The 27,034-nt window shown below is 42.2% G+C and overlaps 1 protein-coding gene across 4 annotated transcripts in view; it reads right to left on the reverse strand.

The window, feature by feature from the left end:
- Positions 1 to 27,034, reverse strand: part of PHLPP1 (PH domain and leucine rich repeat protein phosphatase 1) — a 604,801-nt gene that overhangs the window by 187,800 nt on the left and 389,967 nt on the right. For all 4 annotated transcript variants that reach the window (XM_069219488.1, XM_069219487.1, XM_069219486.1 and 1 more), the window contains exons 7-9: positions 26,724 to 26,926; positions 13,695 to 13,755; positions 2,102 to 2,197 (exon numbers count right to left, since the gene is read on the reverse strand). In XM_069219488.1, the coding sequence (XP_069075589.1) occupies positions 2,102 to 2,197; positions 13,695 to 13,755; positions 26,724 to 26,926 (360 nt within the window). The remainder of the gene's footprint in view (positions 1 to 2,101; positions 2,198 to 13,694; positions 13,756 to 26,723; positions 26,927 to 27,034) is intronic.

Genomic DNA, 27,034 nt, shown 5'->3' on the forward strand with positions numbered 1-27,034 from the left:
CTTAAAAAAAAGAGCTAACTGCAAAAGCCCCTTATTTTTTTTTTTAATACGATCCTCACTACACCATGAATGTGTCTGTATACTCTTCATAACGCACACTCCTTGATGCTTAGTTTGTGAAGTCTTCTTACTTATAATGCACACACCTACATCCAATAGTTTGACTACAACTGCTAGCCCTCCAAAGAGGGTTAGCGTCCCTGTATCCTAGAAACATCCTCCCAAAAAGTGAGGCCTCTCCTGTACTGTTGTTCGCCTGCATTAAGTCTGGTCTAATGATCTACAGTCACACTGGGTTCTGTCCCCTGGGCACCACTAATCTGCATTGGAACCTCTTCTAAACCACGATGTACTGAGACCCTTTTTTCAGTTTATGGGCGAATGTTCACTTTCCTTCCTCAGTCACTGTTGCCTCAGTCAAGCTGTTTTGTTTCTGAGGTGACAGCTTGGTAGAACCAGGGCCACCACTATCCTCATTTCTAGAGCAGAAGCTAACAATTCCAAGGGCAGCCTATAGCAACCATATAGCATCTTTAAGAGGTATGTGGGCAGAAGCTCACACAGCGTCACCCCCTCAGCTGCTCAGAATGAATAGCACACAAGTTGATCCCTGTGGACAGGTACAATGTTACAGTGCAACTACATCAACAGCACCTGAACAATAGAAATCCACATTTTGTTCTACTGCTATTAGAATGTAAAACATCACTGTTATTGCATCCAAGAGGCATTTACTAAAGAAAACTCCAAGCTTCCTAAAAATTATATTAGCCTTGTTTTCAGTTCATGAGCAACCATAATGCCATGCCTCCTCATCTTCCTCTCTCCCCCAGCTGTTTTCCTTTACTGTCTGTTGGTCCATAATCCCTTGGCTCAACAATACTCCAGAAAACCACAACTGCCACAATGTTAAACTCATGCAATTAAGTCCTGAATAGATGAGCTACATTCTTGATTACATCAGTCCTAATTGTGTAAGTTAAAAAACACATTTGGCTCTATTTAGAAGGTGCAATTATAAATGTGCATATTTGGTTAGCTTAGCGATACTACATTGCAAATTAGAACGCAAATCTACAGTGAACTCATCGATGTTGCTACTTACTTACTTTTAGATCATTGGTAAGTTCTCTCCAGTACATAGCAGAGTAAAGGTTTAAACGGTCCTCAACATTGTGACTGGGTGCCCCGGGGTACACCCAGGTCACATGGTTGGGCCCCAGGGGATGGGGGTCCCCGGGGCTGAGATCAGCCTGGGGGAAAGGGACCACGTGCCTCCTGCCCCCTCCCCCCCCCAAAAAAAAATTAGGCATATATGCATATTGCTGGTGAATTACGACAGAAACCTCACCATACCAGATTGAAAGCACATGTACCCAACTATTTACCAGAAAATACCCCCACCAAAGCTATGCCCCTGTGAAAGGTATATATTTCAATATATTCTTTAAACAGGGAGGGAGATCATGCCTATCCTTGAGGCAATGCCCTTGACAGAAGTAGAGAATCCAGAGTATATGTATTTAAAATTATTTTCTTCCTACAAGTACAAAGAGACGAAATTTGCATCAGTTTCAATAGACCTCAATTGCTTGGACAGGTTGTCTATTACAGTCTCATGATCAAAGGCAGCCAAGATCACCTAGAGGAGCTGCAACACTAGCAGGCTGAATACTAATGTATCTACTGTGAGTAGAAGCGCATGCTGCTAAACAGCTATGTCACTGTGGTTTGCAACTTTACCATGACGGTATTGAGTTTATAAATATATGCTAGAATTAACTGCACCAAAATAGGCTACACACAAAGCTATGCATTACAGTTTTAAGTCCTCATTAAATATTCACAAAAACAGAGTTCCTGCTATGCCCTGCCGCCATTTCATTAAGGTTGTTTTTGGTTTATCTGTAAAAAGATGATAGATTCTCTCCTTCAAAATAAAGAGATTGCAAGCATGATAAAACAAAGATTTAAACAGAAAAATAAACCTCAGACAGAACGAAAAACTGAGTTACTGGAACAAGTAACTCAGAAAACGACAATTTTATTACAGTCTTTCTCTTGTTTCAGATTGTGCAAGTTGGATTCGACAGAAACTCACCCAGCAGGTAGCTCGCATATCTGATTATGGCTAACATCCAAGACCTCGAGCTTTTTGCTGTCACATAACCATTCGGGGAGGCTTTGAAGGTGATTCCTGCAGATACACAATAAGCGAATCATCAAATTTGCTCTGCAGTGGTAAACCTATGGTAAACACCCCCCGCGCCCCCCCACCCCACCCCCCCCAAACATTAAACATGTCAGCAGGCAATCCATTCCTGTGAAATAAAAACAAATCTGTAAATCCTTTCATGTGTTTTTTGTGCTGCCGCCTGCAACATCAGATTGAAATTCCCTTCCCAGATGCTGGCGAAGGTACTTTCTAACTATGCCCAGCACTGTAATGTGGTCATCTTACAGCAGCATAAACACAAGCTGAAGGTTCAAACACGGTCTTAATGTATATGGCAACAGAAGGTAGAGGGGTAAGACTAAATGCAGGAAACGTGCATTGTGCTACCTAAGTCCAAACATTTAAACAACACTATAGCACCAAAGAATCCGCTCACTCAAAATAAAACACTATTTTGCAACATTTACGATCACTTAGCAAACGTAGCCAGAAGGTACGATTGGTTACATAGATTTTACTCGACCCGATATTTACCCCAAATTGTAAACACAGCAACTACCTTAGCATGAATAAAATTGTGTGCAAACCTTTTTATTAATTTTTTAAAGTGCAATACACCTTGAACATGCATTTCACCTTGCATGTATACAATTGGCAATAATGCATATTCTCATCAGAAACTCAATAATAACGTATGTCACATAGCCATATCAGATCGAACCACCGCCCACCCTAAATATTTTGGCGCACCTAAGTGGTCAAATTAATTTGTTCGGTCTGTTTGGTTACTTCTCATATATTGTCTGTAGGGTTCTTAAGAGTCTTGTGGAGATGCTTTTGGAGCGCATCAGTTCACGCATACTTCCATCCTTACACTACAGCAGCATGTCATATCAATAAGCTGTGTCACTAGCTTAGGCACTTTGGGGGCCATCCAGCACATTGTCACAGGCCTCTTGGATAGGAATAGGGCCACCAATACCTAATCTTTACTCTGTTCGGAATGTCATCTGTGACTCCCAAAACAGCCATCTCTAGTAGTGGAATTAAACCAAACCCTACCTTAGCCGACATGCCCAAATACATCTGTCCAATATGTAATCATCTTCGGGCGACTTTTTTAAACAGCCAGATTGATCACTTTGCACTTCCCGCACTTAATTCCACTATCTAGGGTAAATCTGGAAAGTCACTCTGGGGTATATTATAGAAAGTGTAACATCTTTGAAGTATAGGAGTGTCTGTAGGTGAATGGTATGTCTAACTTGTGCACAGGCGCACTTCCAGCTTTTATTGTATACTGATTTGCCCAACTTGAACTTCCAAGCCTGCCTAGAGGTATACTGCAGTAGTGCCTCAATCAATAGATCATGGACTTGTGAAGCGCAGCTAATCATCCATAGGATCTCAAGGCGCTGAATATAGATAGGCGTGCTGCTCTGTCAAAGAGCCAGGTCTTGAGGGCCTTCCTGAACTGCTTCAGTGATGCAGTCTGCCTGAGCTTGAGGGGAAGTGTGTTCCATGTCCAGGCTGCTAGGTAGGAGAAGGATGTTCCTCCTGCTGTACTTTTCCAGATCTTGGGGACAGCTGAAAGGGCGAGGTGGGAGGAACGGAGACATCTGTTGGGTACACAGAAGGTGAGGCGGTGGTTGAGGTATGCTGGTCCTGTGTTGGGCAGTGCCTTGATGATGTGGATCAGGAGTTTGTATATGATGCGCTTGTTGACTGGGAGCCAGTGTAGGTCTCTGAGGTGGGAGGAGATTCAGCTGTGTCAAGGGATGTCTGGGATGAGTCTGGCTGCTGCATTCTGGACTCTTTGTAGTCTTGATTGAAGTTTCTTGGTAATGCCGGTATTAAGTACGCTGTCGTAGTCCAGATTGCTGGAGAGTGCATGGGTGACTGTCTTCCTCCTGTCAGGGGCAATCCATTTGAAAATCTTCTCCAGGAGACGGAGGGTGTGGAAGCTTGATGAGGAGCCATGGCTGGTCATTGATAGAGAGGAGTCCAGGATGATGCCCAGGTTCCGTGCATGGTCAGTGGGGGCAGGGGCGTTACCCAGAGCACTGGGCAACCAGGAGTCGTTCCAGGCAGAAGGGGTGGAGCCGATCACAAGGATCTCTGTCTTGTACGAGCAGAGCTTGAGGCAGCTGGCTTCCATCCAGGTGGCGACTGCTCTCAGCCCGTTGTGGAAATTCGTCTTGCCTTGCGCAGAGTCCTCGGACAGGGAGAGGATCAATTGGGTGTCGTCGGCGTAGGAGACTATGTTTAGCTTGTGTTTGGTGATCTTAGCGAGCAGGCCATGTAGATGTTGAAAAGCAGCAGGCTGAGTGAGGATCCTTGGGGCACTCCACAGCAAGTGTATTTAGGTTCTGATGTGAACGGTGGTAGTTTGACCCTCTGTGTTCTTCTGATGAGGAAGGACCTGTCTCGGATAACAACGTCATGCAGTCTGTCGCAGAGGGTGGAGTGAGAGACAGTGTCAAATGCAGTGGAGAGGTTGAGGAGGATGAGTGCGGCAGTGCCTCAGTGGTCCAGTATGATGAGCATGTCGTCGGTGGCTGCTAAGAGTGCGGTTTCAGTGCTGTGGTTGCTTTTGAATCTGGACTGGGAAGGGTCTAAGATATGGTGTGTCTCGCGGAACTCGTGAGTTGCTGGTTGACGCCTTTCTCCATTACCTTGGCTGGGAAAGGGAGCAGATGGATTAACTCATACATAAAGGAGATGTTTTTGTCCACTTCTGCTCTCGGCATTAATTTAGTCAAGATTTCCAATGCTGTAGGAGAGTGAAGGAAATCTGGGAACACAAATAGTGCTTGGTGTCACAGCTGGTGATAAAGTAGGGTTGACAGTGGCACACCACCCACATCTCTAAACTCCTTTAAACTAAGAACAATCCCATCAGTAAACTAATAACATATTATCTCAATTCCCACGTCAGATTCAAACTTTTATTTTTATAATGGTGAAAGTACTCTCTATCACTCCCACAGGAAAATATGATATAGGAATTCGTATATGTTGCAATCTCCTGTCATACCCAAGCTGTACTCTATTATATCCATCTCATTTCCAGTATGGTTGGGAGTGAGCATGGTCTAGCTAGTGTTCTCTTGACTTTGACAGGTGTCTGGATTACCGATTCTAAAATCCAGTATTCAGAGTGGTGCATGAAAACAATCGGAGAATATAGATACAATTCTGTTACTCCCAATCCTCCTTTTTTCATAGGCTTTTTGAGCACCTCCCTTTCAATGCAAGGTTGACCTATGTTCTAGATCAACAAAATCAACAGCTGCAGGAGTAGTCTAAAATATTGTCTTGGGATCTTTATAAGAATGTTAACATATATATATGGATGCTTCAGCATTTTAAATAAAGACATGTGACCCGCAATCGACAAGAGGAGTTTTATCCTTCGTCTGACCCACACTACTAATTCTTCTAATGCAACACCATGGGATCTGAGGTATGCCCTGCATACTCTGATGGCCCATCACCAGCCTGATGGGTCTTCCTGAGCTAGAATGGAGGGCGGTGTTGACACTTCCACCTGAATAGGGCTGTGCCTGTCCTTGCAAAAAGCAGTCCCAAACCTCCTTCTGTGTGTCTGGGGCCAGGGCAGGAAATGGCAGGGTCTTGTGCACTACAAAGACTGCTCTTTGAAGTTTCCCTACTTCAAAGACCGAAATGGGTATAAGTACCTGACCTCTGACCCAACATAGAACACTTCCGAACTGATGATATTCTATGGGCAAGAAGAACTGGATGCTGTAGGAGGGACTGCCACTCTGCCTGTTGCTTTGTTGTGCTGGCCCGCTGCTTGCTGCTTCTGTTCTAGGAGTAAAAGGACTGGGCTTTGTTTTCTACATCCTGCCTCCCAAGGTCCTCCAAAAGCTTCAACTAAGTTTGCCTCCTTTTAAAAAGAGCCTCAGGGACATCAAAGACTTCACCTGTCAGCACCTGGGCTCTCTTGCGGAGAGTCCTGACTTAACAAATGGTGCCAAATCCAGCTCCTGGGCCCTTGGAAGTGAGCTCTGGTACATCCATGAAGAATCCACGCACATCGACTCCAGAGCAACTTCGGAACTGGTGCTGCTGTCCGACTCCACACAGCTGCCTGCACTCGAGCTGTGGTCCCTGCTGAGTGCAACAACCGCGACCTGCAACACAGGCTGACACCGCGGCAGTGCCTTTGAAGGCCTGCCACAGTGCGAGTCCTGAGTGCTGTGTCACGATGCCTGGGATACCCGTCTCCAACTCCGCCTTTGCACCTGTGGCTCCATGGTGTGATCCCGACACCACTTCGCATCTTGACCTGCTGAATTAATCGAGCCCGCTTTCTCGTAAGGAACTGGCGACTCACCACCAACCCTGCATCACCTCCATTGCAACTGTAAGGAACCAGTCCCTCACCTTCCCTGACAAGCCGTAAGAAACAGACGCCTCATCTCCCCAGTGGCAGTAAGGAACCAATGCCGTACCAGCTCCATCAACACCGCACCTCCCCACCTCCGTGCAACGTCTTCGTTTTCAAGGTACTCTACCTGGTGTCTGTGCGACTCGGTGCCCGGCCCACTCTCCCTCACAAGTGGCGTTGGACAGTTGGGAATGACTCAGTCAAGATGCTGTGATAGCCCCAGTTGGTGATATTGTGTTTCTACATGCTATACTAAGATTTAGTCTTTTGAAAATGTGTATCTTTACTTGTGTATGTAAGATGTTTGTCATTTTGGTCTTGTTTTACTCAGATCAATATTGGCTATTTTTCCTAAACTGGTGTGGAGTTCGTTTGTAGTGTTTTCACTGCATTACCGTGTGTGTGTGTGTGTGTGGGTGTGTATATATACACAAACACTTTACACATGGCCTCTGAGTTAAGCCAGATTCCTCGTTCCAAGCTAACAAGGGGCTGCGCACTGGTATTCTTAGCTGTGAGTCGTTTACCCTGACTACAGTGAGGGTCCCTACTTGGATAGGGTGCAAACCACTGCCAACTAGAGACCCCATTTCTAACGTGTCATATAGCATAGGAGAAATGCACAGTTGTTAACAGTGTTGTTTAAACCTCCAGAATGTCTACCAAGCTACTTTTATCCTGTTATCCACACCTACTGTGCTAGCTACTGAGATGGCCTCCCTATTCTTCCTGAACACCCAGGCCAGCGCATTTCCTGGTCAATCACCCTCACCAAAAAAAACCCTGTCCAACCCTTTTTCCCCTAAGTTTACTACATCACATGCTGCTTTATCTTTAAAACCTTTAAGGGTCTCTTGTAGTTTAGATGGTAGGGCAGGTTCGCAGGTGCCTTGCATTTTTCATATTCCACTTCTAATTGCTTTGAGCCTTGTTCTAATGTGTCTAAGCATGTCCATTGCGATCTTAGAATGCCAGTCCACTTAGAGATGCAAACACTCCAATTAAAAACATTAGAAGCTCCCATAATATTCCTACCTCCGCTACCAATATTTTGAAAATATTCTAATATGCCTGTTTGTGCACAAAGGCAGAACATTGGGTCCTTTAATTTGCATCACCTTAGTTTAAAACATTTTACACGCTGTACCAGGGCAGGGTAACTTACGGATGGAATCACTGGGGAGGGCTCTCACAATGTTCCTGGTAATATGTGCAGCCCACTAATCAAACTTCTAAATTATTGTGAGTCCAGCTAGAAATCTATATGGGAGTTCACATCATAGACGAAGGAATAAAAAGCAAAATCTTTCTGTGGGATTCAATATCTCCATGCAGCTACCAAACCATATGTTTTCATTATCCTACGTAGGGCAATACTAGATTGTGTTAAAGGTCTCCAGCTACTGAAGCTGTATCATCTTTTGTGGGCAGAACCAAATTAAAATACCGCTCCACACCATAGGGAGCTCCTATGTATCTAAGGCAGGTGAACATATCATCAATAAGTGTAGCATATCTAATTCATCTGCAATATATTCCCCACTCACAGGATACAGCGGCCCTGGGTGCACCACTCTTGCATAACAAAAATCAAATTTTCATTTACTTTTATTTCCAGAATAAGTGGAATATGGGGAAAATAATCTGTGACATTCCCATGCTGAAGCATAACTAGACAGTTGACAGGGCACTGAATGTGTTTCTTGTAAGATTGTCACTTCACTTCCAAGCTGCTCCACATATGCAAATAATTGTTGAATCCCTCTGACATTCCAGCTGAACAGTTTGTGAGGGGGGTTTACTGACTTAGCAGCTGTTTAGGGGGTTCATATGTGCTAGATGCTGGCATATCAGACAAATCAGTATGATAGTGTAGTTATTGTGAGGTGTCTCAAACTTAAACAATCATCCCCAACTCGTTTCCTGCTCACCTGCTCCCATGTTAGCCCCAACTGCTGGAAAATTGACCAAACCGAAACCCTCTTTCAAAAAGAAACCCAACCAATGGTATTCTTAACCACCATGAGTGCTTTCTGGCATGGGGGTGCCAAAGAGCGCATACCAGGCCTGTAAAGTACACGACATCCATTACTGTGAGATACACTATTTAGAGCACCATTCAGCTCCTGTTAAACAACAATCTACCATACATTTTTCTTCGCTATATGTTCACTTAGCACACTGTGTTCTACTATGGTACTGTCCGTATCACACAAATCTGTTTGTAAGCTTCCATAGCAATAAATCACATTCTACATTAGTTAGGGCTTGCATCAATCATTGCCAGTATCCATATCATTAACCAGCCATGGTTGGACAGAACTGTTTCTGCCGCCCGATCTCGGACAGCCTGACTCCAAGCACAGTTCTCCAAATGGTGTGAAATAAGCTTCCAAGAAGTTCATCACTGCTGTGTAAAAAATAAAAAATATAATAAGTACCTTCCTGTTGTGCTGATCTTCTGTTTAGCGGGAAATCACAAGGAATATTTAAGAGAGTGCTTTGTGTAATATTTTCTTCACTTCTAAGTATGATCTAATAGTTTCCTGTACACACTGAGTGACTAAAATGAAACCAAACTTCTTTTGTACTATGAGCCAATTCCTGCCCCATTGGAATGCAGAATTGTGTCCCCGTCTCTGTAGTTAAGCAAACAGGCAAAAACTGGGCAATGGCTCTTTCAGGGTCTAAGTCTGGGCCATCAAGGATCCACATGATCTTTCAACAATGAAGACCGCAGAGAATGCCTAAAGCCAAAACAAGGATTCAAGCTTTACCTCAACATAGTTTTTCATATTTATGGATTGCTCAGGTTTCCCTATACCAATTATTTAGATATTGTTTTGCCTTGATCGTATCTCTAAGTCTTCGTTGTTACCCTTAGCTAATGTGAGTTCTTTTGAAACAGCAGCTAATGCAGCACCTGCGCTACGAGCAACATCCTCAGGTACCCTTGATTCAACTTCAGTAAAGCTGGTATTGTGCTTACCAACTGGCTCTTTGAAATGGTCCACCCGTAGTGCAAGATCTATTCTGGAGTCAATGGAGTGCACTCGAACACCAAACTGTCAGGTAGAGACTACTTTTGGTCTTCTGTCTGCGCCATTTATTGCCAAAATATAATATGGCCTATTTTAGGTATGTTTTATTCATGTTGTTCTATTTCTTAGAGCCAGGCATATAACTCTACAAGTCTAATTATTCAAGCCAAATGCTGAGGCAAGCCATACAACACCGAGCCTCCGACTATATATCCTACCTATCTTTGTCACACATGTGATGGATATTACCCAGGGATGAACGTATGATGTTGCAATGCTTGTGTTTTCCACACAGCCTTTACCATGTTTGGAAAGTACATGTAAAGATAAGTATAAGCCTCATACCATGTTTTAATTTGTTCCCAGTATCATTTATCACTGCCCATCCATAACCCCTAAGATTACACTTACCTTCCTTTACCACTGTCCACCTTGAACCCTAAAAGCCCCCTTACCTCCCCTATCGCTACCACCCACGAACCTTAAAATTACCTGTACCTCCATTTACCACTACCCACCCCCTAAACTCTCAAAATGACTCCTTTTACAAATTATACTATACTTACCATGTATGGTAAAGGTATGCATGACAAAGGATGTGTAGTAAAGGCATGCGTGAAAAAGACTTTGTGAAGAATGCTTCCCCTCCGGGATTGCTCAGAATGCAGATGTTGGGAGATGGAATCCCATCAGGAAAACTGCCACAGTACAATCATAGAAAAATGGCACTTGGCTCTCAAATTAACAACCCGAGGGCTGCAAGTGGTGCACTGAGTTAGACTTGCATGTTCAATTATCAAGTTAGCATTATGGAGCCAGTTTCACATCTCACCAAGTTACCATATGTTGGCATATCTAAATTCTTCAGCTCAGAGATCCGCCTGTTTGCTCTATACGACCCAGCCTTACTGCACTGTTATGTCTTCCATTTTCCAGCTGCAAGCTCAGGGCTGGGCAACAGAGAAAATCCTTTAAAGGTGATTTTGCTTGCCAGGAAGGCCATAGATGCTCCTGATGCAGTATCAGCAAGGCCTCATCCCATATGCCCCACCTCGGTCTGCAGGACGCTATACTCTCTGCCTGCGGGAGATCACACCATGATTTCCATTCCATCTCACTTCAGGTTAAGGCCTTCCTTCCTTCACATACAAATCTCCTCTTATCAGCATCCTTGCAGACCAGGTAGATGTTGGCCCCCTGGAAAGGGATGGTCTACCCGTTCACCAAACTGACATTGGTAAGCCCCCCTCGTTCCCCCAACAGGCTGCAGTTCTATCCACCCCCATGTTACTCAGCCACTATCAATAAGTCTTGTTGTCCCATCCCCTGCTTTTCAGTTTCGAATGGAACTGCTGCTGATGTACAGGCCCCAGTGCTAGCTGCTTTTCCTCTCGGGCCTGCAGAGCTCACCTAGCAAACGTCTAGGACTCTGGCATCCCAGAGCTGCCTTCTTAAAATCTGTGAAACAAACAGCTTTACTGTTAAAAACTGCAGAAAACAGTGGTAAAATTGGTAACAGTGCATCAACCAACGTTTGTACTGTGGAATTATTTGAGATCTACTGTTCAGTACATGCCATATAGGTATTCCGAACTAAAAGCTTTACTGTGGTTAGCAGCGGACAAAATTAGTGAAGTGGGCGCTCACTCAAAGGCCTAATGATACCACTAGAAATAGTGAGGTCTGTAATTTACACAACTTTACGAAGCATGCAAGACTTAATTTGGCGTGCACAGAAGTGGGGGGAAAAAAAAGAAAGTAGAGTGCATACAGACAAAAAACAAAAATGCAGAATTCCCTAAGATTCCAACCACTTTACCAAAGCACAGACATGCTTGGTGTTCACCTTTATTTAACACCACTTAGGCCACTCCAATGGCCTCTGCAGCCAAATTGTCCTGGTGGAACATGGGCTGTTTCCATTTTTTATTAACGTACAAAAAATATCTAGTTTCACAATGACTTTACATTGTGCTTGCATCAAATTTAGGATTGGTAAACATAATGAAGCCTGTCATGACATTCACACCATATAAAAATTATATGGATGAGAATAACGAAGGGCTTATGGGGCTGGGCTTAGAGCAAGCAATCCATTATTAATCAAGCTGTACATAAGTTTGCCCCCAAAACCTTTACACTCTGAGCATACAAAGTACAACCAAGCATACAAAGTACAACCAAGCATACAACTCAAAATTAGTTCCAATAGAGTGCAGTCTAAAAAGTAAAAAATCTAATTTCAACAGAACCTCTTAGCTCTAAATGGCGTTGGCACCTATCTAAACAATGATAGGACCCCATTAAAGGAGAAGTGGTCAAAATTTAAAGAGTCCATTAAATTGTGTCAACTACAGCAGGACAGCTGCTTCAAAACCGTTCTCTCACAGACATCCCTTTTCACACCAATGGGAGAAAGATGAAAAGCAAATGACAAAGGAGCATCAGCAGTGAAAATAGAGAGGATTAGCTTCTTCCTCAAAGTAACAAAACATATGCCTTTGTGTTCAGTACTGTGATCGGATAGTGCCTTGCATGGCTATCTTCAAGTTCAGGAATGGAGGGCAATAGAAACAGGTGGAGGTGAAATATGCATATTTGACTAAGTAACAGGGAAGCCAATTACCAAGTCTGAAACACCATGCTGGGACTATCAAATACAGGCTGCGACTAAATTGTGAATGACTGAAAGCTGTGGAAGTTGTCTGATGAGTAGGAGTTTTCTCTAGGAAGTCATACCCTTGCTAACCCATAACCGCATTGAGGCTCTACTTCAAACACAGGAAAGAGGTCAGATGCAGTGGTAGATAACCTCATTTTCCTCTATAACGACAATAATGTCATCAAGGAAAAGGAGCACGGGCCCCTCCATACCTGCACTTAGAAGACGCACATGGTGTTTTCTTGTATGCAGATGCCTTATCTTTGAACAGCTGAAGGAAATAATTATTCACAAAAAGTAGGCCTTTGACACCAGCCTCCCAATCTCTGACCAAAGACCCCACTGGAACACCAGTAAACACAAACTATGAAACGAATCATGATGAAAAGATGACTAATTTGGGAAGCAGGGGAAATTGCCAAAATTAACCTTATTAGTTTACCAAGGCAACAGAGGTGGATAAAGCAGGATAAAGGCTTAGTGATTTTGAGCCTCCGCTCCTCCTCAGTGCACCAGAATTTCCCACATGTAAAATTTGCTCTGGAGAACTGTGCAGATGTCTCAAGCAATGTTTCTCAAAACCTTTCAGAAAGTACCTCCCTCAGATTTTAACTTTCAACATGGCGAGAATGTTCCTTACAGAATTAAGTTTTAATACAGCATAGGTCCACATTAATGGTAAAAACAGTACAGGGAGCCTTCTCTGTTTACTGACAAGAGACAGCCCATCACTGATTGGTCCGCAGTCTCCAAGCATCTGGACAGTAGTTCCACCATGAGTATAGTCTTTGAGACAATTAACTTACTTAAACAAAGATATTACAAGAACTAAAAAAAAAAAATGAACTGCTAAGAACTTTATGAAGGGCAGTGAGTTTCAAAACTGGAGTGCTACATGTCAGGAAAAGAGGATACATCTAACTGCAAATACAGGTGCCAATCTACACCTTTCTAGCTGTCAGCAATTGTACTATATTTTCGGAAAATTGAACAATGAATGCTAAGGCACATATTCATTACTTTTATTTGAGATTCATTTTGAGGATTTTGAAAGAACATGACTGCATGAAACACTTTATTGGAAAGAGTAAATGTGCATGAGAACATATCGCCTTCATTAAGGAAAGTGCTATACAGTCTCAGAGACATTTAAGTTAACTATTTGCACGACTGATCAAAATACAAGGAACAAAAGACACCCAAAACGTTCATGCTACACTATATTTCTCGATCTAAAGATTCAGAAAGGGTTTAATATAGTCAGTTACACAGCAATGTACTTGCTCTAAAATTAACTAATACGTTATTACAAATGAATGGGAAAATGATAACTATATTGGGGCCACCCATTGCTTACACTGGGACCCTGTACAATTCTGCATGATCACATTTAGTTACCTGGAAATATCCATGAAGGTCAGACAGCTTGGGAATGGATGAACATCTAGCCGATCAAGCTCTAGGAAAGTGGAAAAAGAAGCAACTGTTACTCTTTAGGGATGCTGAGCAGTTTTTCAGTAACATGACACTACCAAATCTGACTGCTGTCAAGGACACTCGATACCAAAATCTAGCTTTGCGAAACAAGAAAGCTTTAAAAGCAAATGAAAGTGCGGTACTGTAGGTGTTTTACATTTATAAGAGGCTATTATGTCAATAAGTTAGGAAACCTCTCCTGAGAGAAATTAGAACTACTGTGAGACATCTTTGAAAAACGTATCTCAGCTCCTAATTAAGCTGATCCTATTTGTTTAATTCCACACCCTACAAATCCAAGGGATAACGTGTTCTACACTCATTAATTGAATATGGTCACATTTGGACTGGATTCCTGGAGCCTTCACAACCAAGTGACCATGCCAAGTCTCTTGTGCACCGCCACATCCAGGACTATTAATTAAAATAAAAATAGTTTGCATTCCCAGTAAGATATGTGGAATAATTTCACACAAACATATATAATGTAAACGCATGAGTGTGTGCAGTTGTAGGACTTTGCTGACTCGACTGAGGACAAGTGTCATCACTTTAAAAATGCAATACAAGCCTTCCCTGTGCACCCCATGCTCATTTAATAGTTTAAATGTAAAAATTAGAACATGTTTTACAATTAAATAGTAGTCTGCATCATATAAGCATTTAAATGCCCTAACGTTCTATTCTGGAAGGGACAGGCATCAAAGTAGTGAGCAGTTCAGACCTAGGTTTTCCATTAATTCAAGAACTAGAGAAAGGGAATGCAAAGAGAACACCAGACTGGAACGGAGGACAATTTGAAATCATTACGGACATTTGTCAGATACTGATGACATGGTTAGCGTGAGACAAAGTAAACTGATGCATATACGTGACAGGACTCAAGAAGGTCATGGTCGTGAGAAGTTACTGTCAACTGCGCTTCCTTCAAGATCACCACAACCTACGTAAAGCACTCAGTATGGCATGCAATCCGTTATCTATTGGGGCACTTTAGCTAGAACTCTGGCTGTCCTCGTTACAAAGACTTTAACTTCAGTGTATAACATTAACAGGTTCAATAAATAGTGACGATATGAACTCTTTCATGGCTGAAAGCTGGAAAGACTTGAATGTCAGTGAATTCAATCCCCTACCAGCAGACAAAGGGGAGTATACCTAATCCATGTATTAAGTATGGATTCAGTATGACCCTTATTCTTTGTTGTAAAGTGAACAGATTGTAGTATCTAGGAACTGTATGAGGAAGAAGCCAATTGAGTTTTCTTTCCATGAGAAAATAGACTTTACAAAGCAAAGCGCATTTTGATATACCTATTTTTTTTAAAAAAAATTTAAAGGTAGTTTGATGCAGGAAGATTGTTTGCTTGGGACCCCAAATTCAGCACTTGCTATGTTTTATAAAGAGCAATAAAGCGAAAATGCTACTTTTATCAAACTGGATTGTATGGGTAGCAAACCTAACAAGCTATCCCATATTATTTTACTTTGATCATAAGCTTTGGATTTAAGAAAGAAATATCCCAAGTTTTTATTCCAGCAAGCACATATTAGAACGACACACATGATTTACACCTATTTGCCCAGCAGTCATTCAAAGAGGTTATGGGAATAGCTTATTTTTGATTTGCGTAGTTATGAAGGGTGTTTAATTTTATTACACTGAACAATAGGTTATCCGACATTCATATTAAAATTATTTGCTGTATTTAACGTTGTAAACTTCAGCTTTTATTAGCCGTTGTGTATGAACAATCTTACATGTTACTATCTCCTTCACAACCAGTAACAAAGGCACAGCTTACACAGAAGGTCTAATAATGACTTTACAAACATGACCAATTTGAATGAAGTGGAATATATCACTCAAAATCATCAAGGTGCTGTTAAGAGCTCAATATAGCATTTTAAAATAGATTTTTTATAGAGTTTTATAAACATTTTTGGGCACCACAATAACAGAAGTCATGCACAGAAGCAGCCTCAACAGCAGCCGCACAAATTATAAATTTACTGACGTGTCAACAAAAGTATTTCCGCTAGGTACACAGACCTAGGGACAGTGCAAGACTGCATTATGATCAGTGCTTTAAATGGGCCGGTGCTCACCGGTACTGAGGACCAACACTTCTGAATTTTCTGTCCCAGAGTATTGGAACTTTTCCTTGGTCAAGGAGAGTATCAGTACTCTTGAGGCAGCAAATCAAGTTGAGTGAAATGGCTATGTTTAGCAGAAAAGTCTTTCAGAAGCATATCTTCATGCAGCACTCTGACAATCGAGCTCCTATCTAGCATTGTACTGTGCTGTTGGCTCATTTGTTTTACTGTGGAGCTGCATAGGAGTTTGGAAGGGACAGAGTCAAACTGTGATTGGTAGCACAGGATCCAATCACTCCCTGTGAGGTCAATCAGATTGTTAGTGTGTGATGCTGGATTTGCTGACTGCCACATCTTGGGGGCTTGCTGGACGATTAAGTCAAGACATCATGTATGCAGAGTGCACCATGATCTCCCCTGTGCAGCTCTTCTTAGAGCAGCTCTCTCTTTCTCTGTGGTGTGGCCACACTAGTATGAAGAGGCCATTCTCCCTTGGGCAAAGGGGTGACTGTGGAAGAAGGGATCCGACTTTAGTGCAGGAAAGAGCTTTGAGGCAAACGTGTGCCAGCTAGAAGCATCTTGATGATGTATGCTAGGTGACAGTGAGACAGTGGGTGTAAACACAGATAAACATTTCCAAAAATATTAAGGGAAATAGCTTGCGCCAACCAAATGCATTTTGTCATACCATAGGGTAACCACTTCTGTTGTGCTGTGCAGCTAAACCAGTGTTGGAAATGAAAAACAATTATTCTGGAATCCCATAAACTGGGGTCAAGGTGTTGGCAGCAGAAAGGGGTGGGGTCAAGAAAAGCACAGTATTGTCAGACAATTAATATATTAATTTTTTAGACGCAGACACACAAAAAAATGGAAATAAAGACAAACATGACAGTAACTTTGTTTTGGCATACTTAATTTGTCAGAAACAGATTGCATTTAAAATATCTAACTAGGTTAGAATATCTGCTGCAGAGATCCCGGTATGTCAACAATTTTCAAGCGATGATGTTAACAATAACATAGCTGGTGGTTCATGATTTTGCTGGAGAGATCTTTTTTGTCTACTCAGTTTTAACTAATAATAATGTAGAATATTAGATTAATATGTCATCTGCAAAGCACAATGGTTAACATGTAGATCATAGATTTGTATGTAATGTTTTGCTTTTGTCACATCGATCCTCTTGCAGTTTATAAATTACAATCTTTCAAATGAAGCACAATCTGCCAAAAGTAAGCTATTAACTCGCATCAGATAACTGCACGCAAACTAAAAGGCAGAGGTTTAGATTCTTATTGTTTTCTTTCACAATGGTTTGTGATTCCAATGTTATAAGGTTGCTAAAATGGGTTAAAGTAGTTACAAAGTCTTGTTTGTAGAAACATCCGAGGTCACTGCTCTTTTTTTTTTTTTTTTTAAACACAAGTACTCAGCGGGTATCTGTTTAAAAGTGTCCATTTGTTGTTTAACATAAGCTGAAAGGCTAAAACCTGAGCCTCTTTACAGTAATCCAGTGTTTCTTTACAAATACATCTATTGGGGTACTTTATCAAGGATGTGTTGGCGGTGTTTTCGTAAGTATGTATTTACCTTTCATCTTAATACCACAACAGGCCCTGGGCATTCTTGCTGATGACTGCAACTGAGAAGGGGCCACTGGACACTATACAGGTAATAGGGATGAGTACCCTGCCTATAGATGGTATAGTTCTATTACAACTGAACATGTAAAAATTATTCATGTTAAATAGATGGGGACTCCTGTTAAAAAGAATGAGATCACTGTGTTTAATTTTCAATGTTTCTCTCAAAGTTATCCACTGTCTATTACTGTGCATAATTAAAAAAATATAAATGCACGTCTTTCATATAACAAAAATTTGAAGATAATATTAAATGTACTCTTCTGTACATGTAGGGACAAAAATAATATTCTAGAGAAATGTATCTATCACGCACACTTTCAGATCAGGAAAATCTCGATCCCAATAAATGTGTACGCCATAGCCCCGCCCCTCACCTCCACCTTTTAGCCCCTCCCTAGTCCATAGGACACACAGGAGTAGCTGCACTTGTGTTTTTCCCTCATAAAGCACTGATTATGATCTAAACAAAGAACAAACTTAGAACGTATACAGTACAGCTATTAACCTTCGCCTTCCATGATCTTAAGTACTGTATTCTGGTGAGGACAAACCAAAAACGGTGAGCAAGCAAAACAAAAAAAAACACACAAACACCAGCACCTCTTGCACCCGGGCAGTTTGCACATTCAAAGGCCAACCTTTGAAGGGAGTATTTAATCTGTGCAGGTGGGCTGCAATGCGGTTATTTTTAGGCACCAGGACTCTTTCGGTTCCTCCCATGGGCGATGGTCCACAGGCATTTTAAACATATTCAAACTGGCATGGCTGATGGACTTCCTTAGGCAGCATAATTCCAAACACACATGGCATACTTTTTGCAACTTGCTGATGAGGTCACACCACTATGGCCAAGCCTGTCCTCATCTCGGCCGTCTACTGAACAGCCTTACCAGGCATGCCCATCCTCTATTCAACAACCCCAGTTTCCTCCTTGCTAATGTGCTGTCTCAGCAGGGCTCAGGATGCCGTGTGTCAGCAGTCAAACTCTGCCTCCTGAACCCTGCTGACGTATAGCACCTCCTTCTCCCACCACTGGTCACACATATTGTTACCTGCACCTAAGGATGATGCAGGGTGGAGTAGGGAAGAAGCTCACTGCTAGCTGCAGAGGTGCCATCAATTATCTCCCCGGCGTGGGAGGTCAATGGGAAGTTGGGGACTAATATCTGGGGCTTTAAGAGACTGTGCATATGTGTGTCACTCAGTGAATGAGTGAGAAAGTGATAGAATACGAGAATGTGAGTGAAGGCGAATGTCTGCCTGCTTGTGTCTCAGTTTAGTGCCAAACATCTTGTACATCGCCCACAAATGTACATGCCTCACCAAACTGTTGAAGATGTTGTTTGTAGGGAACATAACAGGACTATGAGAATTAATAGGGACAAGGAAAAATTACTTGTAATCCCCAATTCTTCACCATATGTATTTTCTCTAAATTCATCGAAGATAAAAATATCTCAGTACTAAAATATACGTTTTACCAATAAAATAAATGAAGATAAATCATGTGCACAAGGTAATATTCACATTTTTTTTCTCTATTTTTACCCAATTAGACAAAATAAAACACAATATATATAGCTGAAAACACTACCCTAAAGACAGTGTAGTTATAGCAAACAAGAAAACAGGTTCATTTAAACAACAATCCATTTGTTAACTCAAAGCCATCTTTAAAGAGTAGATTGCAAAAGCAGCTTTAAACCAGACAATCAACCCATCCTCACCCACAGACTCTGTCTCACGTTCTAGGTAGAACCGAACCGGTCTGTGCACATACCTAAGATACCAGGCCCTTAGGACTTGTCTATACTATGTCTATCACGCATACTAAATATCAAGAAAGGAATCTTGAGAGTTTTCTTGTATGACTATCAGAAGGCTCAATATTAGACTAAAAAATGTTCAGCCTCGCAAAGAAAAAAAAAACAATTATCACCAGTAGCAAAACAATGGTGTCCTGTTAAAGTGCAGAGCAGATCGTTATTTTATAAATGACAAGTTTGATGTTTGTCCTCTTCCATCACATGTAAGCTGAGGGGAGGCTTGTCTGAAAGTGGTAGTCTGAACTGGCCCGTGCAGTAGTAACTTTACTCCCAAATAAGGCAGCATGTCCTATACACTCAATGTAGAGGGGCTTGCAAGCAAATATAAATCTTTCCAAACATCATTTACATTTTTGCATCAAAAGGCGGAAAATTGCCTGAGACATATGTGATGGACATATGGGACAGTAAGTACACATTAAAAAAAAAATTACAAAAATGTTACTTACCCAGTAAACATCTGTTTGTGGCATGTAGTGCTGTAGATTCACATGCTCTAAATACTTCTGACATCTAGTTAGGTCTGGAAGGCTGCGGTTGTTTATGTATGAACATCTTTTGAGTCACAAGGTAGAAGGACTCCTCGTGGGGCAATGCGCATGGTCCTTGACTCCATTTTCAGATTGTTTTCCCACAGGTGGTTGTGAATGGAGCGTAGTGTAAAGATAACCAAGTGAAATGACCATGCGTTTGAATGTTTATTAGGGAACTAACGGCCACAGGTGTCTGGGGAAGCGGGGGTGAGGGCATGTGAATCTACAGCACTACATGCCACAAACAGATGCTTACTGGGTAAGTAACATTTTCTGCTTGATGGTATCTGTGGATGTAGATACACATGCTCTGCATAGACTGTTAATCAGTGCCTCCCAAAAGCAGTGGCTAACTTTACAGTACTTTGAAAAACAGTATGTAGCATTGCCTGACCTACATTGGCTTGCTGTCATGCTAAAACATCCACACAATAGTGTTTAGTGAAAATATATGGTATTGACCATGTAACTGCCTTACCATTGTCAGCTGTAGGTATACTACCTAGAAATACCATAGATGCACCTTTCGTGCAGGTTGAATGTGTTCTAGAGGTAATAGGTACCGGCTTCTTGACTTTTATATAACAAGTTTGGACACATTTAGCTATCCATCTTGCTATGCTGGCTTTAGTGATAGGGTTCCCGTTATGTGGTGGAGAAAAGGCAACCAAGTTGTTTTTTGTTCCCAAATATTTATAGAACAAAAGCATTCTTTTCATGTCTAACATGTGGAGGGCTCTTTCAGAAACCACATCAAGTTGTGGGGAAAAACGGCAACTCAGTTTAGCTGATATGGAATTGGGATCCTGCTTTTGGGAGAACGTTTGGGTTGATGGGAAGAACCACTTAACTTTATGTATCTGGAAAAAACAGGTTTGTAACATTAATGCCTGGAGCTCACTTAAGTGTCTCAGTAAAGTGACTAATTAAAAATGCACCCACCCACGAAAGAAATTGCAAAGGGCATGAATGTACTGGTTCAAATGGTGGTCCCATAAGTCTAGTGAGTACCACATTAAGGTTTCAAGAACGGACTGGAGATAATCTTGGTGGTCTTACTTTTTTAAGTCCTTCCATAAAAGCCTTCAAGACAGGGATTTTAAAAAGAGAAGAATGTTATCTGACCTGAAGATTAGCAGCCACTACTGCTAAATGTAGCCTTATAGAAGTATATGCCAGGTTTGCTTTTTGCAAATGGAGAAGATACAAACTAATATTTTGTACCTACACTTGGAAAGGGTCACAGTTTTTAGAAATGCAATAGTGAACAAAGAATTCAACTTTGCTCTAGTGGTTGACCTAAGTGCTTCTTTAAGAATGTCCATACATTCTTGATACTCACATTCTATGACTTCAGGAACAAATTTGCAAGATTCCACCACTTGGGATTTGGGTGTCTGATCTGACCGTGGTTCTGAGTGAGAAGGTCAGGGTCGAGGGGAAGATTCTTGTGTGGCACTACTGATAGGTCCAACAGAGTGGTGAACCATGGTTCACTTGCCCATGTGAGGACCACTAGAATTAGTGTGAGAGAAATTTGAGTTTCCGAACCACATACAGAAGGAGAGGGAGAGATGGAAAAGCATAAGCAAATATGCCTGATCAGTTCATCCATAGGGCATTGCACTTAGAGTGTGGAAACCTGTAGGTGAAGTTTGGGCATTTTGCGTTTTCCTTTGTTGGAAACAGGTCTATATGTGGAAATCATCACTTTTGTAAGTGTGATAGAAGGACTCAGGAGTGGAGTTCTCAATCGTGGACTTGTTGCAGGATCCTGCTGAGGCAGTCGGCGAAGTTGTGTGTTCCTGGGAGATGTTCTGCTAACAGGTAAATGTTGACAAATTGGCAAATGCCAAATTGTCTATGCAAGGCGAGAGAACTGTAGTGACTGTGTGGCGCACCTCTCCCCTCCCCCCCCCCCCCAATTTCAGCAGATAAAACAGAGTTGTCATGTCTGTGCAAATAAGGACAACTTTGTTGATGATGTGCATCACAAAGGCTTTGAGTGCTAGGCGAACAGCTAGCAGCTCTAGATAGCTGATGTGTAAAATCCTGAGTGTGGTCCCCAAGAACTTGGACTGTGAGGTTTTGGAGATGAGACTCCCATCCCGTCTGGGAAGCGTCCGTTGTCTGACTTGTGGAACAGGGCCCAGAGATGACCACCCTTTCACAAGAAGGTTTTGTGCCACCAAGCAAAAGGTGCAGTTGTCTACCAATACTAGACCCTGCAAGTGATCCTGAGCTTTAAACCATTGGCATGACAAAAATTCCTACAACAGGCATGTCTGAAGACATAAAAGTGGAATGATTACAATGCAAGAAGCCATCATTTCTAGAAGTTTCATGACTGACTTCACTGTGATCTGTTAACAGGGTGTGAAAGTGAGAGAGCTGTGTCTGAAAATTATGTATTCTCGCTGCATTTGGGTAGGCTATTCCTGGGTGTTCAATATGGCCACAAGATATGGCTGTATCTGAAGTGGGTTCAGATGTGACTTTTGGAAACATAGTGAAACCTAATTGGTGAAGCAAGTCTATTGTGGCTTGAATGTGACTGAGGGATTGTTTGAGAGAGCTGGTTTTGATGAGCCAGTCATCTAGGTGGGGGGGGGGGCACAACATGAATTTTCTGACTATGCAGGTGACTTGCTACCACCGCTAGGCATTTTGTGAACACTCCTTGTGCTGTGGTGATCCCGGATGGGAGTACCTTGAACTCGTAATATTGCCCTTCTATGTCAAATCTGAGATATTTGTGATGTGCTGGGTGAATAAGAATGTGGAAATATGCATCTTTTAGATATAGTGCTGATAGAAAGTTGCCCTGTTGTAGCAAAGGTAGCACATCTTGGAGCGTGAGCATATTAAAATATTCTGATATAATGTAATGTGTTAGCGGTCTGAGATCTAGGATGGGTCTTAATGAACCATATTTGTTGGGTATGAGAAAGTAAAGAGAATACACACCTGTTCCTTGAAGATGTATAAGAACTTTTTTTTTTTAGCTCCCTTTGCTAGTAAAGACTGTACTTCTTGTTTTAGGAGAATGATCCTGTGAAAGTTTGTGATGGTGGGGTGGGATGCTTGGAGGTATGGAACTGAGCAACAGACAATAACCATGATTTGTTTCCAATTTCTAACACACATTGATTTGTTGTAATTGTTTTCCAATTTTGAAGAAAGAACTTAAGGCACCCTCCTACAGGTGTTTGGTAATCGGAGAAAGCTGGAGTGAGTCACTGTTAGAGGCAGTGACAGAGGCATGAGGAGAGGGTGTTTTACCTCTACCTCTGTAGTTGTTACCCCTATAACAGCCCTTGTAAAATCCTCTGTGTGAGGATGTGTGTGTGGTTATGCTTTACTGTATGACAGTGAAGTGTCTGCTGGAGAGGGTTTAGAGTCTGTTTTATATTGGGGCCTACGAAAAGCACCACAAGAGGCAGGGAGTTGGAATGCCCCCATGAATTTTGCCACCTCATTGTCCTTCTTCATCTTTCATCTTTTCTAGCACTTGATCTACTTGTGGGCCGAAAAGATCATCCTTGTCGAATGGTACATTCAAGATTGTCTGTTGCAATTCCTGTTTGAAGCCGGAAATGCGTAGCCACACATTACGGCATAAGAGAACCCTGGTGTTAATGCCGTCCGCTGCTGTATCATTCAAGTCTGAAGAAAATAGTATAGAACTGTTGGAAGTTTGTTGCCATTCGTTAACAATTTCCAAACCTCTTTTCCTGTGCTCCTTTGGGAGGTATTGGAGCAGCTGCTCAATCTCATCCCAGTCGGCACGATCATATCTGGCAAGGAGGCCTTGTGTATTGGCAATATGCCAGAGAGTTGCTGCTTGAGCAGCAACATGTTCGCCTGAAGCATTAATGAGCTTACTTCCTTTATCAGGAGATGGGGCATTATGAGCAGCTTGAGGATTGACTCTTTCTCTAGTATTTGCTACAACTAAAGAGTCTGCTGGTATCTGACCCTTGATGTACAATGGATCTGATGGAGAGGCCTATATTTTTTCTCCATTCTTGGAGTAATAATATGAGCCCTAGCCAGGTCTTGGAAAGTATCCTCTGCATGCCTTAACATGCCTTTAAGCATGGGTAGGTATTGAAGCAATTTATGTGCGAAGGTAAGTGTCTCAAAAAGAAAATCATTCTCAATGGGATCATTATGGATGGGTACCTAATGGTATGTGGGTGCCCTCCCAATAAGTTCTTGAAAAGAAATGGTATCATTAGGTGGGGAATGGTCTAGCTGGGTTGACCTCCATGTCAGTGTCCGTGTGTGTCTCCACGTCATATTGAGACCAAGGGTCTGTGTCACACTGAAAGGGTGCCCTGTCATCCCCTGTGCCATGAGTGTTGTGAAAGGACCAAGGTGAGCCCTGCAAAGAGATATCAAAAGGGTCAACATCGGAATGTGGAGGAGAAGGAGTTGTGGTGGGGAAAGAGTGACTGGTGGTGGTGATGTAGGTGGAGGCGGACGCATTCTCCTCTGCTTTAAGAGAGGAGTACACGTTTCTAAGACCTCCTCAAAAGTAAGCTGTCGTTTGGAAGGAGAGGTAACAACAGTCTTAACCAAAACTTCCCCTGTTTGAGGCTGGATGTGGAGTTGTGACTGCTTGGTGCTGTTGCTTCATCCTTTGAAGATCTGAGTCAGGTGGTGTTTTTGTCTTAGAAACAGCTTTCAATTCGAGTTTTATTAATGCAGAGTTTAAGGGTGCCGAAGTTGACGGAGCAGAGGCAAGCAGTCTTTTAGGTGCCGAAACAATAGGTGCCCAGTGGAAAGCGGAAGCTTTCGATACCGACAGCATTTGGCTCGTTGTGTAAGAGGATGTTTTTGGTTTGGGTTTTGGTGCCGAGCCCGAGGGCGGGAATCTGAAAAGGTTTTTCAATGCCTGCCATGGCCCAAGGGCAGTGGTGGCTTGACCACCTTTGCTTCCACACTTGCACGTTTTTTGGTGAGAGCAGGGAGTTTTTACTCACTGTTTGTTGACCTGGAGGGATTTCCTGCATCTCAAGAGTCATTTCAGCTTCAGAGTCTGAATCTTGAATGTAAAACGCCTACTCTTCAGTAGCTGAAGCTTCCTGAAGTTCCTGATGTCGTTCAGTGTCCGGCATATTGTCTTGAATACCAAAGCTCCTCAACTTCTTGCCTTTGCATTTCTCGCAACAGGCTCTTCTATCTTGCAAAGTCTTTTTAGACCGGAAAGACTGGCAGGCCTCGCATTCTTCTTCTTTATGTCATGGCGACAGGCAGAGGTTACAGACCTGATACTATCAGTCCGAGGGAATTTGGAGTGACACTTCGGACAGAAACAAAAAGGCGTCCGTTCCATCAGGATTTCATTCTCAGAGGTGTGGGATGGAGAAAACGGCCACCCAAAGGGCACAGCCCTAAGGGCCCCAATCAAAAGAATTTCAATTAATAAAGATTTCTTCTGTCCCGGGTTCGCTAAGTGATAGAGAAGCGTGTTTGAAAACAATACTGATGTGTTTGGAGAGGTCTTACCGAACGGAAGAGGCCTAATAAGGTCTGGAACCAGAGCTCCAAGAGAAAAAGGGACTCGACAGCGGAAGAAAATCTGAAAATGGAGACAAGGACCATGTGCATTGCCAGCAAGAGGCGGAATCACTACCCCCTGACTCAAAAGACTTTTCAAACCAAAAAAACTTGCAACCTTCTGGACCCACCACTAGATGGCAGAAGTACGCAAAGCATGTGTAACTACAGCCGCACATGCCATCAAACAAAAGTTTCTGGAGATTCCTATGAAACAGAAGGTTTATCTGTTTATACAATCCTATCTCCCATAAAAAAGGGTCAAACTTCAAAAGGCTACCAAACAAATTATAACCTCCAACAGTATCTTGGGAAATGTGTAATACACACCCAACCAAAAATGCAAAGATGCCTGGCTTGACAGAAAGAAGAACTGGGTCTGTATATGTATGCAGGGGATTGCAAAAAAGGTTTGTCATCTCCTGGTTGAAAAATTCTGAAAGTGGCCTTTGAGAGTAGAAGATCCACTAAGAACCCATGCTTACATAAAAAGCTGGCAGTTCTACACTAAAGTTAGTGATTATAATCTTCCGACAGCCTCAAAAATAAGATATCTCTGCACCTTATAAAGTTCCTGAGATTTCCAAATGCATTTTATGTCCCAAATGCACTTCGATTGATGAAATGTACCTCGACAAGGCAGGTAAATTAAGTGTATGGTCAGCTTTTGTGGCAATAGGTTTAAAGTAGTGTAATAAGGTTATTTAAAGCAGGATAGTAATTTCCAGCACATCTGCTAGCAACGCCAGACAGGGAAAACACCCTAATTCCAGCAGCAGGCCATCTTTATCTCGGGATTTGCCCAGCTTCATTAATCAGGAGGCACCAATAGACCTGGTGCAATATAAGCTAAGAAACCAACACAATATTTGGCTGAGGGAAAACCGTTGTTGTCAGAGTAAAAGATCACTACAGACTATTCACAACTACCTCAATTCACTACTCATTCCTTAGCAGAAAACGGAGCTAACAGCAAGCAAAAAATTTTCGGCATTACAAAAGGAAATGTACTACGAAAAACGGCAGTGATTCCACATAGAACTAATACCACTGACATCGAAATCTGGATTTTTCATTTTGATATATTAGGTTCTGTCAGCCGTGCCTTTCCTCATTTAAAACAAACTGAATTTCTAAAAACTGTGTGTATGAAGATTGCTAAAAGCTATTTTGTATCTCACTTTCCATCTTCAGGTCTGCAGTACTTCTACACATTTCAGTTTTTTTATTTTCAGCACTCTATTTCAGTAAGGTATGGTTCACACGGGACAAGAGCTTACCGTTGGAAGAGGCATAAAGAGCTTTCAGCGAACATCCGCTAATCTTCAGAGCAGCGAGTCTGTTCCTCTCACAGTGGAGCACTTCAAGACTGTCCATGGCCGTCGTATCCAGCTCACTGAGCTCGTTGTCCCGAATATCCAACTGGGTCACATGAGGCAGGGGAGCAGTACCATCCACCAATAACTCCTTTATTCTGTTCATTCTTAGTGAAATAAAACAGGCCTCGGTAAAAATGTATTTTATAGTTTTTGTGCACTAACAAAAATCATCACCAAAATGAAGATGTTTCTCTACCTTTATTGCATTTCGA

Source organism: Pleurodeles waltl, chromosome 2_2 (genome assembly GCF_031143425.1).
Source record: "Pleurodeles waltl isolate 20211129_DDA chromosome 2_2, aPleWal1.hap1.20221129, whole genome shotgun sequence".
NCBI classification, from domain to species: Eukaryota; Metazoa; Chordata; class Amphibia; order Caudata; family Salamandridae; genus Pleurodeles; species Pleurodeles waltl.